Source organism: Hibiscus syriacus, unplaced genomic scaffold, assembly GCF_006381635.1.
Source record: "Hibiscus syriacus cultivar Baekdansim isolate YM2019G1 unplaced genomic scaffold, ASM638163v2 tig00111621_pilon, whole genome shotgun sequence".
NCBI lineage: Eukaryota > Viridiplantae > Streptophyta > Magnoliopsida > Malvales > Malvaceae > Hibiscus > Hibiscus syriacus.
This window is the reverse complement of record NW_024063138.1, coordinates 880550-897258: the sequence shown is the minus strand read 5'-3', so window position 1 is coordinate 897258 and position 16709 is coordinate 880550. Positions and strand designations below refer to the sequence as shown.

The window sequence follows — 16709 nt, the reverse complement described above, 5'->3', positions numbered from 1 at the left end:
AGGAACCATGTTATCTCAAATATCTTTAAAAATGGCCAGACGTCCTCATCACGAAGGAACTATATCATCCACCGATCAGAACTCCTTATCACGAAGAAGTAGCATCATCCTTAGATAACCAGACATCCTCATCACGAAGGAACCGTGTTATCTTAAATATCTTTAAAGATGGCTAGACGTCCTCATCACGAAGGAACAATATCATCCACCGATCAGAACTCCTCATCACGAAGAAGCAACATCATCCTTAGATAACCAGATGTTCTTATCACGAAGGAATCATGTTATCTCAAATATCTTTAAAGATGGCCCGACGTCCTTATCACGAAGGTACAATGTCATCCATTGATCAGAATTCCTCATCACAAAGAAGCAGCATCATCCTTAGATAACCAGATGTCCTCATCATGAAAGAACCATGTTATCTCAAATATCTTTAAAGATGGTTAGACATCCTCATTATGAAGGAACAATGTCATCCACCGATCAGAACTCCTCATCACGAAGAAGCAGCATTATCCTTAGATAACCAGATGTCCTCATCACGAAGGAACTGTGTTATCTCAAATATCTTTAAAGATGGCTAGACGTCATCATCACGAAGGAACAATGTCATCCATTGATTAGAATTCCTTATCATAAAGGAGCATCGTCATCCTTAGATAGCCAGATGTTCTCATCACGAAGGAACCAAGTTATCTCAAATATCTTTAAAGATGGCTAGACGTCATCATCACGAAGGAACAATGTCATACACTAGTTTGATTTCCTTTGAATAAAGTGGATCTCTCATCAAAGCATAAAATCAACTGGACAAAAATTCTTTGTCTTTTGTCTTTGCTCTATTCTTGTTAACAAAAAAATGAACAAAGAGGGGTAGCTGTCGACAGTCATTTTCGTCCCGTTATTATTTATATTATTATTATATTATTATTATATTATTATTATAAACGCCGTCGAAAACCTTTGTGTAAATCGAGGTAAACCTTTTGGTTATTGCTTAGATCTACTAATTTTGAGGGGTTTTTAGGACTAAAAAAGGTTAGATTTGAGTTTAGGTGGAAAAGAGGGTTATTTTGGGGGTAAGTTTGTCAATTCCGGGTGGTTGACGGCGGTAGGAAGCTTCCGGTCGGTGATCTGACTCTCTCCGATGAGAGATTTTTAGAGAGAGGCGAGAGAGAAACATAAATGAGAAATGAGAGATATATTGGCCTTTAGGGCCATATTTGGGTATAAAAATAACCCTCTCCAAATGATGTTGTTTTGGGGAAGGGGTATTTGCATAATTTAAGTCACAGGTAAACTATGTCCACAATCCTTGAGATTTTATAAATTTCTATATTGGTCACTGAAATCATATTTTATGCATTTTAATTCGAATCTATAATTTTATTTTATTTATTTTTAGTCACTTAATCATGCACATATATATTTAGGGTAAATATTAAATTTAATTCCTAAATTTTGATAATTTTTATTTTAATCCCTAATCTTTAATATTTTAATTTTAGTAATATTTTGACTATTATAGTATTTCAAATGAACCTTTAATTTTTATATTTTATAATTTAGTCTCATAATTTTAATATTTTAATTTTTTAAATAAGATTGTAGGATTATTTAAAATATAAAGTACTTCTAATAGTAACTTTAATTTTTATATTTTCTTTATTAAATCATTAAAATTATTATATGTAATCAGGTTATATTATTTTATACAATAAATTATAAAATATTTTCTTAATTGATTAGGAATATATTTTTAAATAATTTATTGATATAAAATAATATCCTTATTGTTTTTTATGGGATAAAAAAATTAAATTAAATTTAAATTTATAAATTTTACTACAAAGACATTAATTAATAAATAAATGTACCAATTTTAGGCGTTGTGGGAGTGCTAATCCTTCCCTACACGTAATCGACTCCCGAACTAATTTTTTGTTAAGCAGACCCTTTTTTTGTTATTTTAATAATATTTTTATAAATTTTATTAAAATAACATAATATTTTTGGTGACCAACCACACATCGATAAATGATTGGTGGTGACTCCTCAAATTTGTGTTTTATCTTATATCATAAGAAAAACACTTATTTTTTCGAGACGAGATTTAGAAAATAATGACACTTGTTTTTGCCGGAAAAATATAGTCTCGACAGATATATTAAAAATTATTAATAGTTTTCTTCTCAGAATTAGTAAATATATATAATGCTTCAATTTAATTAAACTGATTTGGTTATCAAAATTGGGTTTCAGACTTCTTGTGTTCCTAATACGTACTCCAAAAATCATTGCATCGTTCAAATGAACAATGATAATAGCTTGGAACCATCGAAAGACGCAGCCAATGAGTGATGGAGGCCTGCAGATATACTATAGGGTAAACTAAGTTTTTAGTCACCAATTATCACTTTCGATCCATTTTGGTCATCTAACTATTTTTTTACAAAATCATACTTAGTTATGTTTTGGTCACCATCGTTAAAAATAAACATAATTGCTATTGTGATATTTTTTTATTTTTCAATAGTAATATAGCATTACTTTATGGTGACGCGAAAGAATTCAGTGGCGGAACCAGGTGGGGGCAGAAGGGTACATGACCCACCCCAATTTTTAAGGTTTAATTGTATTTTAAGCCTTTAAAAGTTTTGAAATTATTAAAATTAAGTCCTGACCCTCCTAAATTTTTCTGGTTTAATTATTTTTTAAGATATTATCAGTTTTAAAGTTAAATGAAATTAAGTCTTGTGTCTAATTTTTTTGGTTTAATTACTTTTTAGGACATGTCAATTTTGAAATTAGTGAAATTAAGCCCTAATCATCTATTTTTATGTGGTTTAATTACCTTTTATAACCTTATTAATATCAAAGATTATCAACTTGACCCCTCCCATAATTTCATCACAGTTTCGCCCTTGTCAGTATTGCCGTTAACTTTTTAACGTTAGGTTACTAAAATGAAACTTTAGGTATGATTTTGAAAAAAAATAATGACTAAAACGGAACCAGAACAATGGTTAGGTGATTAATCACCTATCTTACCCTATACTTAATGTAACCAAAAACACAGATAGAACCGAGACAAGATTTTCTATAAAAACATTTTTGTGAGTGATCTATGTGGATTTCATTTATACAAGAATCATCAAGAAAAGAGCCTCAAGTGGTTGATATATGGCGTCCAAGAAGGCTCGGGTGATTCTTAGCCTTGTGCTCAGAATCTTCACTCTTTTATTCGCAGCTGGATGCATAGTGGTTCTGGTACTAGACAAGGCCACCGACGATGATGGCTCCAAAGTAACATTCAAAGACATCATTACCTACAAGTAAACAACAACACATGGCTTTAACCCAAATTTTTTTACTTTTCTTTGTTAATTTGATCATGGTTGTGCAGGTATGTGCTGGCCACGGCTGTTGTTGCAGCAACCTATTGCCTATTGCTCTTACCCTTTACAATGTATCGTGCTTGTGCCGGAAAGAAGCTCATTCGTGGTCCTATCTTGCCAACCTTGTATTTTTATGGAGACAAGGTATATATATACCCCATTTGCATATACATTAGCATGGTTATTGTACCTCTTCCGAACCTCCTATGCAAACTACATTTTTGTTACCATTTCTTCATCATCGACTCTCGAGGTTTCTTAAATTTCACATCTTTTGATCAGATATAATTTTTTGACATGTCCACTGATAGTGGTACCACGTGATTTGACAGTTAGATCTATTAACCCTACCAACCTATAAATAATCATCAGAAGTTCATAATTCTAAGCTTGTTACCAACATCAAGAATCTCTATATAAACCACCATGCAAGACCGGAAAAGAAGAGTTTCTCATACTCTCACTTTCTCTATCATCTTCTTCAACCTACCAACAACTGTCCGCTACTCTCTGATCAAATCAGAAAAACTACCCCAAACTCTATTTCTGTCATCAACAATGCTAAATCTAATTAATATATCAAAACAAAATTGATTTTCATTGTGATATGAATATGGTATTACAGGCGGTTGCCTTTGTTTTGGCATTGGGTGTTGGGGCCGGTTTTTTGGCGACGGCGGATCTTAAAAGATTTCTAAATGATTTGTTGGAGTCATTCGGGGGACGTTTAAAGGATACTCCGTTCGAAGGTTTCTTTAACAGAGGATATCTGGCGACCGGACTTCTGGCAGCCGCCTTCTTATGCATGTCTATTCTTTCTATATTTTCCGCTCCCACCGAGAACAAAGCCGCCGGAAACAAAGCTGCCGGAAAGAAAGGTTTCTTCTTCGGATGATTTCTCTGCCATAATTCATATATCATCGTTGCCAACAATATGTGATTTCTTTCATTTTTATTTATGGCTCAAATAATTAAACTAAAACAAGATGCATGGTGAGAAGCATCAAATCAACGAGTGTTACTTTGATAAATCGATGGTAATATTAAAGTTTTGTTTATTAATTGATGTTCTTTTTACTGTTAGCTTAATCAATACCCACATTGTAATGAACCAAAACAAAATACCCACATTGTAATGAACCAAAACAAGAAAAGAAATATCATTGTAGTATTATACTTAATAATAATGTTATTTGCACAAACTAAATAATTTTAATGGTTAAAATGATGATTATTATCTTTGACTAACACAAACTTATCATTATCCAAAAACTAGTGCAAAAAGTTTTCTACAATTAATCACTGGTAGTATGGGTGGCAGCCCTATGTTATTATTTTAATAAACTAATACAATGTAGGACATGAAGAAAAACAAACTTAAAATTTTTAGTGTAAGCGAATTTATTTTTTTATAAAAAATAATAATATTTAGATTAACTTATATTAAAATTAATTAAGATTAAATATTATAATTTTAAAATAATTATATAAATTAATTTAATTAATTTTAAATTAATAATAGAATTGTCTTTTTATGGGATAATTATTTGGTATATTGATAATAAATATTTCAACTAAGAAGTCCTTAAATTATATTTCTAATAAAATAAAAAATATTTTGACCGTGTGTTAGGAAGCCTCAATATTCAAACAAACAAATTAAAGTATTAATATTTGAACAATATTTACAAAATTTATATGTATCTCAATTAAGATCACAAATTACATATACAAATTAATAAAAAAAATTAAAAAATTATAATTAAAGATTATATGACACCGTCAAAACTTATAGTAACCTCGATTATTTATTTAATTGTGTATATCTTTTAAAATTTTTACAAGGTAAAATTTTGCTATCGTGTATTAGTTTTTTTTTTAATTTGGCCACTTTAAGTTTTCGTATTTTTAAAGTTTTAATATGTTGATCTTGAGATGAATGATAATCGTTATATCTAAAATTATGTTGTTAGTTCCTATACTATTATATAAGTTGCTGATTTAATTTTATTCTTCAATTTGATCATTTTAGTCATACCATCATTGTATCGTTTGAATAAAGATTACAAATTTCAAATATAAAAATATATGGAATAAAATTGATTAAATTAAAGTTAATTACTAAAATCACAATTTACACATAATTTAGAGAATAATGATAAAAATTTAATTTTGTCAAATTAGTTTATGATAACTATAGTTTTTTTATAATTGTTATTATTACCATGATAATAAATATAAATGTATTATTGTAATAATATCCATTTGATATTAATTTTAATTTTTATTAATATCAAAGTTTATCATAAAAAAATAAATTTATAGTGACAAATAACTTTATTGTCATGACAAATATAAAATAATAGTGATAGCTTTATAAATCATTACTATAATATCATTTATCTTCAAGAAAATATTTAGTGCTAATTTATGTATTATAATAATGTTAAAATTTTAATGATAATAAAATTTACGACACAATTATAGGCTTATAGCGAGAATTTAATTGTGAAATAAATTTTATTGTCATAATTACTACTATAACAATAGCTAGATAAAAATGTATCTATCTTTCCTAAGTATTTTGGTTGAGTTTTTAACCTTTTTCCTTATATGGTCTTTACATGATCTCAATTGGCTAGTTTCTTGTGTTAATGGTTATAGGAAAATATCTTAATTACATGTTTAGTTTATGGTTATGTTGTAAACATACATTGTAATTTTGAGTATTTTTCTTTTAATAAAACTAACGGCTTCTACTAAAAAATATGCATCACGATTTCTTGTAGTAATAGTTTCAAACAAATATTGTCACAAAAAATAATAATAATTATTATAACAACACTACCAAATTTTTATTGAAAATGTAACATCTCGAAAACTGATTTAGAACTTTTTGATGTTCGATTGTGAAACTTTTCTTGTAAACAAACAAAATTCACTGCTTTTTCATTTAGTAGAAACCTATATTTATCCTTTTACAAATGACTTACTAGAAGAATCTAGTTGGTTAAACCAGCTCACCTATGATGTTATACCCATTTTAACAAACCAACTAATATTTGTTTTTTTTTGTAACACCCTCAGACCTATGCAGGTAACCCGATCCGATCTGTGGTGTCACATTAGGGTCACAGAGCGACCCACTGTAAAAATCTTAGAAAATTTAAAACTTTTATTAAAACATGTAAACTCAAAAAATGATTTATCAATATTCAGAAATAAAACAGGTTTTCAGACTCATATATAAAACAAAATACAATCTACATGCCCCTTAATCACATGTACCATACTCTGCAGGCAACGCCAGAATAATTCCTTTATGTATGTCGATAGATGCACTGGTTTAATCCTTTTAACCTGAAAAGATGAGTAACAGAGTGAGCTTTGGAAAGCTCAGTAATACAGAACTACCATATGATACTGAAGAACTTACAGATACAGATAAACATATATTTCTTTATCGGTTCAGACATCTACAGATCTTTATATTGAGCGGAGATCCTATTGATATTTCAGGTAGTAACAAACAATGAGCTTTCAGTTCAGAGAAATATTTTGAATGACTGAGTTCAGGAGATCAAAATAGGTTATCTAGTGTGTTCCCGTAAAACCAGTGAAAAGATACGGATCCTTTTAAAATATATTTTAAAAAACATAACACTACCCCCATCCTTTCACAATTTGTTTGTGTAGGTTCCCCAGAACCATACACCCAACCCACACAACCTGTAAGGCCCTGAGCACAAAGTCTAGGAACCTACAGAAATACTTCCTCCAATAATACCCCCCAAATAAAACATTTTTCCGCCAGTAAATAGAGATATTAGAAATCAAAATAGAATTCAGATCAGATATCAGAACAGAATCCATATAAGAAATTAGAACAAAATCTACGTAAGGTATCAGAATAGAATACAAATAGGAAATCAGATAAAACATTCATGTGATAATTGTACTGCTATAATTCTTTTAACCTGCAATGGTGAATAATACAGTGAACTTCGGAAAGCTCAGTAACACAGAACTACCAGATGATGCTGAAAAACGTGCAGATACATATAAACAAATATTTCCTTATTTTTTCAGATATTTACAGATTTTTAGGCTGAGCTGAGATCCTATTGATATCTCAGGTAGTAACAGATAGTATTTAATTCAAATAGAAATATTTGAGATGTTTAGGTTTAGGAGATCAGAATAGGTTATCTAGTATGTTCCCGTAAAACCAATAAAAAGATACAGATCTTTTAAAACATATATATATATATATATATATATGAACACTACCCCCATCCGTCATGAACAAAATGTGTAGGTTCCCCAGAACCATACAACCCCGTCACGTCCAGTAACGCCCTGAGCACAAAGCCGAGGAACATACAAGTATTCTTCCTCCAACAATACCCCCAATAAAACATGTTCTGTCCGTAAACGGATATATCAAAAATCAAAATATAATTCAGGTCAAGTATCATATCAGAATCCAGGTCATGTATCATATGAGAATCCATGTCAGTATAAGATCAGAATTCAGGTCAGGTATCATAACAAAATTCAAATCGAAAATCAGATAAAATATTTATATGATTAGGGAACACACCAGAGTTTACGAATATTATTTAGAGGTACTGGATAATTTTATCAGGCAGAAAAACACAGATCTTCAGTATATCGATAAAAGGTTGGAATTTAAAATCACTATTGGAAGAGATCAATAACTGATGAAATCATAAGTTATTCAGAATTAGACTTGAGCTGATAAGGAATGAATGAAGGTTCATGACATTTATAGTCTGTGTCGATCTATCAAATTATCAAAATAACCCAAGCTGAACAACTTCTAGAACTAATACATGTTGATCGGTCTATTCGTTGTCCTTCCATGTATTCACTCTTTAATACCAACAATTATTGTTCATAAATCATCTTTGAGTCATCGTTGAATGAATCTTCCAATGGTCTTTATTTCATTTCTTCACTTCAACGATATCAGGAAATGCTGACATACTTGATTTTTGGTTCATAACCCATAGTAATGGTACAGTATGTAAACTCATCAAAGTTTTCAGACATATCCAAATCACTTACTTAATCCTCAGTCATTGAGGTTACTTAGTTCATTTAATAGTCAAGTCAAATCCAGTTACTTCGGAGTTTTCCAGAGTAATTCGTACGTTTCTGAATTTTGGATACATGTTGTACTCCTGTTCCGTTCAATTTGGTCTTCATGGTTGATTTGTCTAACGAATATCCCCTTCTTAGTAGAAAATGTGATATAGATTTGAGCTGAGCTGAATACTTCCAAAATTATCATCGAACCAAACTTGAGAAATCAAACGCGCATTCAAGTGACATCTATGCCGTTCTGGTACTGATATAACACTAGCATTGGTTGCTCGGCTTAATATGTGATCCATAACTTTTAAGAGTAGTACCACACCCATGTTTATTTAGATTTCCTTAATTAATCCAAGACATCTACTTAGTCTAGGTTATAAGGGTATTTTGGTCATTTTGGTGTTTAGTTTTATTCCATTCATTACAGAGCTTGAGGATATCCAATCATTCCCGAGCTTGGTGATATTCTTGGGTTATTTTTATTACAGGGGTATTTTGGTTATTTTACAGATCTAGTGTAGTCCAATCCTTTCTTTCCATATGATCTTTTTAATTCAAACGTATCATCTTTTCCAGACCATTTGAACAATTCTGACAAAAGAACACCCTCAATAATTTATTCTTAACTCGGAGATTTTCAGGTCAATTATCTTCTCGGAAGTTACCAACAGGTTATCAGGAATTTTCTGTACAAAGACAGGATCTTAACAATTAAATTCGTAATTTATCGAGTTAAGTACGAATCCTTAAAATACTTTCTCATTCAGGGTCAACTCGGACTATTTTTACCTTCTTAACCAAATAGTTTCGGTATTAACTCTTAACAAAAATAACTATAATTTAGAGATCCTATGGTTAATTTCTTTTCAAAACATTCTATAATCTTGAAATGATTCCTTAACATACTTCTAGTATCGTGCATAAACCCTCTTAGGTTAAAAACCAGTTATCCAAAATTTCTAAGCAAACTAGCATTTCTTATGCACATCTGTAGTTTTATTAGATCAATATATCATTTTAGAGTTATTAATCAACTTCTAGGGATAATTCTTGACATTTTACAACATAAGGGTATTTTCGTAATTTTATCAAACCGGAGTATTCTCATTTTCTCATCCAAGTACCCTTAACGTTTAACCTTTGATGATATAAAAATAAGCTACATCCAGGGCTGATTCCTTATCACTAATCACAAAACTTTAATTTAATTCTAACAATCCTTGAATTTCTTATATAAGTCATCTGAACCATATTCAGTTACCGATTTTTTACCGTATTCGGATCGAGTGTAGAAAATAATTAACTACACAAACGAGACCAAACATTAACTTATTCATGCATTTACCAATATAAAGTTCTAGTTGGCATGTATTCAAAAGAGTATATTGTATAAGCTCTGAATAGTTTTGTACACGTTTTGAATAAGTTATATGTAGATGAATAAGTGAATTATGCATGGTCTGATCGGTTTTTGCAATAACATAAAATGTATTTTATGTAAGTTAGTCATTTATATGTTATAAAAGTTTTAAATTATTCATTATTTTATACAAGTAAATGTTTTGAAAAGTCAATGTGACACCTCGGACTCGTATTCGGGTCGGATACGGGTTGGGGGTGTTACAAGTATCTATTCAAAGATAACTCTCAACCATTTGACATTAAACGCTCACACCCCTGACATTCATGATGTTCAAATCCGGGACCTCAAGAAACAACAACAGTTCATTTACCACCAAGGTTTTTTTTGGTTTGTGCTTATTTTCCAAAATGTTGAATAAACTATTAGGTATCATTTTGTGCATTTTTGTCCAATTTCTTTAATTTACTAATTTAGCAAATTAGCTTACCCTTGTTCGAGGGTTTACTCCGTCATTTTCAATTAAGGATAAAGGTATAGAAGAAGCCAAAGTCTCCATCGGTTTTAACCTTTCTTTTCTTCTCAAACCCTAAAATTTCCCTAAACTTTATTTTTCTCTTTAGAAATTAAAGCCCTTCCTCTCATTTAAATTGAAAACTAAATATATATTTGAAATCCTCATAGCATAAACTTCTCATCAGTAATATCAATTTCAAGTTTCGAGAAGTTAAATCAAAACCTGAAATTGAATTCAAATTATAACTTATGGAAAAAAATTAAAAGATTTTACTTAAATTGATCATACCAAAAATCACATCATTCATTTGTTTCTTCTATCCTTCTTCATTCTTTTAATTTTACATAACACACCCACAAGAAAAATTCTTGCATGATCAATCAAAGGGTCAAACCACTTAAAGAGTCAACAAGAACTACATGACCCATTTTTATAATTTCAGCACCCAAAGAACCTTCTGCTAGGATTATAATTTGACTATGAAGTTTTCTAAGAAGCAAGTGACCCACAATAACTACTATAACAATGTATGGTTTTTCCATTATTGTCATTGATTGACATTTTTCTTCCTTTTTTTTTCTTAATCCTTACCTTATTTTATTCTTCCATGTTTATGCATAAGTGAGATATGAAAGATAGATACCAATTGGGGAAAATAAAGAGTTTTGAAACTCATTAGGTTTTGGGTATGTTTAAATATACATATTTGACGAGGTAGCAAAAGTTTGAGTAAAAAATCTTTCCTTGATTGGATAATTTAGAGAATAAAAAGTCAAGGTTAATTTTTGCCAAATGTCATGAAGGAAAATAAAGCATGATGAAAGCTTGTATTCGATTAGTATAAATGATAATCATGTTAATGATTTTCTTCTTAACACGAATGTGAAATAAACAAGAAGAAATAAAAACATAATTATAATGACTCTTTCTTATAAGATCATGTCTTAGAAAAATATACGGCTGGATTGAAATGTTCAACCCTCTAAGGACCATATCCTCAGCATTCTATATGTTAGAGAAGAATGTCAAATACACGTTGCGACATGATTGGTCACTCACACTCCTAAATAAGAATAAGGTAAAAAATCTTAATTCGAGGAAAGAAAAATAACTCAAACGAAAATTTTAAAACAAAAATATTCGTATTTTCGATTTGAGTTGTGCATGATACAAATGAGGGAGTATTCATATGCTAGTAAAATCCTAAAACTGAGGTAAAATGCATAGAATTGTATTCAAGTTAAACTAGAATACTATGTAGATAGATAAAGAAAAAGGTAGATAAATAATAAAAAAGTTTAATATAGATAGATAGGATATAATCTTAATTAAAAACAAAATTTAGATTGGATAGGATGAATTTGGATTAGATTTTTAATAGATAATATCTTCCTCAATACTGTAAATAAAAAAAAAAGTAGTATATTAAAATAGAAAGTATAAAAGTTATCAATGGAGAATCTTTTGGTAAAGGACTAAATTTTTCTAATTTATCAGATTTGAATTAACACTATTAATGGCTAGAACTCATCAAGGTCATCCCAATCGACTCTTGAATATCTATAGTTAGATTATTGAGAAATCGTATTTTGATTTTTTTTATGTGAGTCATTCTTCTATCTGAAGAGAAAAATTATTGCAAGAAAAAATGAAAATATATTCTAAAATTAAAAATAAAATAAAATTTTCTGTTTAGAACTTTCTAAATTTATTAGCAACATCTACAGACGTAACTACTAAAATTCAATACTTTTAGGGAGAATAACCTTTCATTCTACCACTGAAGCCACTTGATAGGTTCAACATGTAAAAAATATTTGACCTATATTACAATCATCAAGTCGTAGCCATTTAACGATGGGTCAATAAAATGAACAAGATCTATTCTGGAAGTGATTAACTTACAAATTATATATATATATTTTCGTCTAAAATGAAAATTTGCTAAAGTTGAGTGACTATGCGTTTAGTATTTAAACTATCAGTTTTGATCCATTTTAGCACTTAAACTTTCAATTTTTTTCAAAACCATACCTAACATTTAATTTTTGTTTCATCTTAGTACCCCATTAAAATCTTAATGTTAAGTTTTTAAAAAATTGAAAGTTTACGTACTAAAGCAAACTAAAACTGATAGTTTAGGTACTAAACACGTTAAGTTTTTAACAAGGAGTAGTAAAAGGAAACAAAAACTAAATCTTAGGTATGATTTTGAAAAAGTGAAAGTTTAGATAGTAAAATGTATCAAAACTGATATTTTAAGTATTAAACACGTAGTTTATCCTAAATTTTTTTAAATGGCTAGGGCATATCGGCTCCTAAGTTGGGCCAAGTGGATCAATAAGTAGAGGAATGATGGTCTGGTGGGCTGGGGATGGGAAACATAAATTAAATTTACATTAAATTCCGATGGAGACAGCTTGCCTAAACAGTCATCAGAATGAAAACGGGTGAAGCAGCCAGTCAAGCCGACTGAAAACTTAATTCAGTACGAACACGATATTTTATATTAAGAATGTAAATTTTTAAAAAAATATATTAAAAATTTGGAGATGCAAAATTAAACTATCTAATATAAAAATTTAAAATTTCTAAAAGAATACGGTTTATCCCGAGTCCAACTTTGGTTTGTACGTAGACTCAGCTTGCAACGCATTATAATACTCCCAATATCTTGTAAACAATTTCAGTTAATCAATTAAGCTTAAGTTAGATGATCGAGCTTCATGCAAAAGCCTAAACAATTATGGTTACTTCCTGTGATCCTTGCTGTTGTGTACCAAATTCATGCAAAAGCCTAAAAAGTTTGATTAATTAGATTAATAGTTATTCGATTCGATCAGTGACAGAATTAATGAAATTAACACCCTAATGAGAAGTGCATGCTATACAGTTATTTGTTGCGTACCAAAAGCCAACAGAGAAAACAATTATGAGTGAGTCAGATAAAGAGAAAGAAAGAGAAGTTGCTACTACTAACACAATCGAAAAGGCCATGAAAAGAGGTTCAGCTTTATTTAGCCATGTGGTTCGCCTTTTGTTTTAGTTTCCAACGGTGAAAGATAAGCAAATAACAGCGACGGGACGTAGTTGTTTTCTTTCTCCCAACCCTGAGCTGAAAAGCAATGGGTGGTCTCTTCCTAGAAGGGAAAGATGCTGCGCTTCTTCTGAACAACCCACTGATGAAATGAGAGAGATATGGAAGTGAATGAATGGAGTTTTGTTTGTGTCTGTGTGTTTGCAAGCGTTGAGAGCGACGACTGAGTCTGTCATTAACCCTTACAACTGTGGCACTGAAAAACATGGTATTTTTGCATTTACCATTTTATTTGCTCATGACCATGACATGGTAGTGCATGCAGCACAAGAAAATAGTAAGAAATCATCTAACGCAAGAGAGGAACTTATAAAATTTTTAAGGGGACGAAAATAGGTTATGAATATATAATAAATTGAAAATTTCCTTCCCTCAGCTATCCCTGGTCAGATATCAGATAGCCCTTTCTCTCTCTCATGCTTTTATTTTGTTCTGATTCTCTATGAATGTTTTTAAGGTCATATATTACTCGTTTTATCGGTAGTATTCTTTAATGCAAGGGCAAGGCCACCTCCATTTTTCTGACCTACAATCATTCTCTCCAAATACTACTAATATAATCAATGTAATAGTTCAGAGCAGGAAAAAAACCCAGTTATATGCTCGTAGATTAATAATCTTTCCAACAAAACCCAAAATAATGAACAAATTACATCACACAAATTGTAGAATACAACACACCACTAACCAACCAAGCTCCAGATTATCAAAACAAACAGTACTTTTTTGGGTATATCTGTAGATATGAGAAAGAAAAATAAGTTGACAACATACGGTTTTTATGTTTGAATATCGTTTTCAACTTCACCTTCTGTTAAAGCCGATGGAATGTAACTGGCGACTAGGGAGTTCTCCTCGGGAGGTGTTCTTGCTTGAAATTGCTGTTTGCAAGCATGGCAAGTGATTTGAAGGATGGTGGAGTTGATTTGCTTTATTGCATGATCCTTTAAAGCTTGAGCCTTTTGTAACTCACTTCGTGCTTGTTGCCGGATTCTCTTTGCCTTTGCAAACTCCTGCTCGGCTATATCGATCTGCCTTTTCGCTTCTCGTCTCCCCTCTTCGGCATAAGTTTTCTCCTCCATTTCCAGTCTCAACTGCTGGGGTGCTTGTTGTGCAGTTGATTGAGAGCTGATGGAGAGCTGTAGCTTTGTTGAATGATTGTCATCCTTTGAGACCTCACAAGTGGGTAACAGTTGAAGCTCCAAATTGTGGGAATGCGCATTTTTAGGGGAATTGTCTTTTGTAGGGCTCAACAACAAGGTATCCTTTGTCTTTGGTAAGACCAAACTAGGCCATGGAGCTGTACTGAAATGTGTATCAGTGGATGGACTGGGACTTGAAGCTGTCCAGGACAAGCAAGCTAACTGCACCGCTTGTGATTCTGGCCGTACTACACGCCCCATATGGCAAGCATCTTGATGTTCAATAAAACTCTCAACTCTATAAAATTAAAAATGGGAATTAATATATAAATAAAACATCAATGAAATGTATAAACTGCCATGGAAATGGTAGCTAATCATAGTCGCATGAAATAAGATATGTTGTCTTAAAAGAAGAGATGTTTTGGGGTTCTGAAACGAAACAATCACACTACCATCGGGAATTGTGTTGAGCTGTGTTGATAAACAGCTGCTCATTGAATACTGGATTAAGGTTTCATCAGGCTAAAGGGAAGTCAAAGAGAAGGGACCAGGCTGAGAGAGGAATTAAGTGTGCAATCATGGCCTTTTTTGCTTTAGAATATGTACCACCAAACGGAGAAAATTTAGCATAGATCTAAAACAAACACTGTTGATTGCTTTTTCGAGGACGAAAAAGAAGAAAAGGGAAACAAAAAAAACCTTGAAAAAACTCTGCCGCAATCACAAGAATGGCCTCTGGTGCCGCAGGTTTTAAGATGAGCCTTGTAATCAGATTGAACAGCGTAGCCCTTTGAACATTTATAACACACCCATTGCTTGTGGTTGCTGTGTTTTCTCCTGAAGTGCTTCTTGATCCCCACCAAATCGCCTAGAGCATGGCAGGGATCATGGTGCAAGCAACTCGGCTCGGGGCAAACGAATACCCGTTTCCTCACCACCGGAGTTTCTCTCTTGAGCAGCTTCCATGGAACCTTGTGCCGCCTCCTGTGCATCTGTAGGTTCTGGTCTCTTTGGAACCCTTGATTGCAGATCTCGCAAACGTAACGATCCGATTCCAGCAGCGTTTTAGGCGACAGGGAAACTACTCAGCATCCGGATCTACCAACAACACCCATGTATATGTATATATATATCCAAATTACAATCATTAAAAAGAAAGCAAACCATATATGAATTCATGATACACAATCACATACGTACCTGGTGTTCCTGCAGGTCTTCTTTTCCTCTTATTGATATTAGCAGTGCCATTGTCTAAGCAGGAAGAAGAGATATTGGGCATCATGAGTAATTATTCCACCAAAACCTCTCTCCTTGCTGCTTTAACACAACCCCAAAGCAATATTTCTCTCTTTTCTGCAAAGTTGAACAGTCTTTATTCAGAAAAGAAGACGAGATGAGGAAAGAAAGGTAATAGATGGATTGGTTTTGGTTTATTTATGAGGCTTTTTATCTACTTCTGTCTGTCTGCAAGGCTTAACCCTCATGACCTCCATAAAAACAAGTTCAAAAGGAAGAGTAAGAAAACAAAAGCCAATGAAAATGCATGAAGGTTGATCCCACACGCTGAGAGATAAAGAAAGATGGGCCAAATTTCCACAAAGGAACAATCTTTTCATAATTAATCTCCCACAGTAAATCACTATTTTATTATTATATTAACATTTATATAAAATTCTGCCGGCTTCCCTCCATATACACGTAAGCACTTTACCTCCATTCTTCCTCTAACTGTCTTTCAGACCTTTTCTTTTTATCGCCGGAGTTTGATTTTCTTTCGATAATATTAGATATTATTGTGGTGGTTTAAGTGGCACTTGATATCATTTAAGCACATTGAGTTTCAGTGTCATATATGTAGATAATAGATTTATCAATTAAAATCAGGCGTACGATCCGGATAAATTTGGATTAGTCAGGACGAAACGGGAAGTCTCAAGTGCTGCAGTCTTAATATACGGTTAAGAAAATACGTTATCGGTTTAGTTATTATTTTTTTAATATTTCCGATAAAACATTACTTAAAACATTATTATTTCTATCAGTTTTGTTATTATTGGGCGTTTTA

General features: G+C 31.6%; 2 protein-coding genes across 2 annotated transcripts; one reads left to right on the top strand and one right to left on the bottom strand.

Moving 5' to 3' along the window:
- The first annotated feature begins 3166 nt into the window (after nucleotides 1–3166).
- LOC120166023 (CASP-like protein 4D1) lies at nucleotides 3167–4296 on the top strand. The gene is made up of 3 exons (XM_039175422.1): nucleotides 3167–3338; nucleotides 3410–3545; nucleotides 4027–4296. The coding sequence occupies exons 1-3, from the start codon at nucleotides 3187–3189 to the stop codon at nucleotides 4294–4296; spliced, it is 558 nt and encodes a 185-aa protein (XP_039031353.1). The 5' UTR covers nucleotides 3167–3186.
- Nucleotides 4297–14226: 9930 nt separating this feature from the next.
- On the bottom strand, nucleotides 14227–16090 carry LOC120165888 (zinc finger protein SHOOT GRAVITROPISM 5-like). The gene is made up of 3 exons (XM_039175320.1): nucleotides 15842–16090; nucleotides 15341–15739; nucleotides 14227–14936 (listed from the first exon to the last, which is right to left on the bottom strand). Exons 2-3 carry the CDS (start codon nucleotides 15631–15633, stop codon nucleotides 14276–14278), a joined length of 954 nt encoding a protein of 317 aa, XP_039031251.1. The 5' UTR covers nucleotides 15634–15739; nucleotides 15842–16090; the 3' UTR covers nucleotides 14227–14275.
- Between the last annotated feature and the right edge of the window lie 619 nt (nucleotides 16091–16709).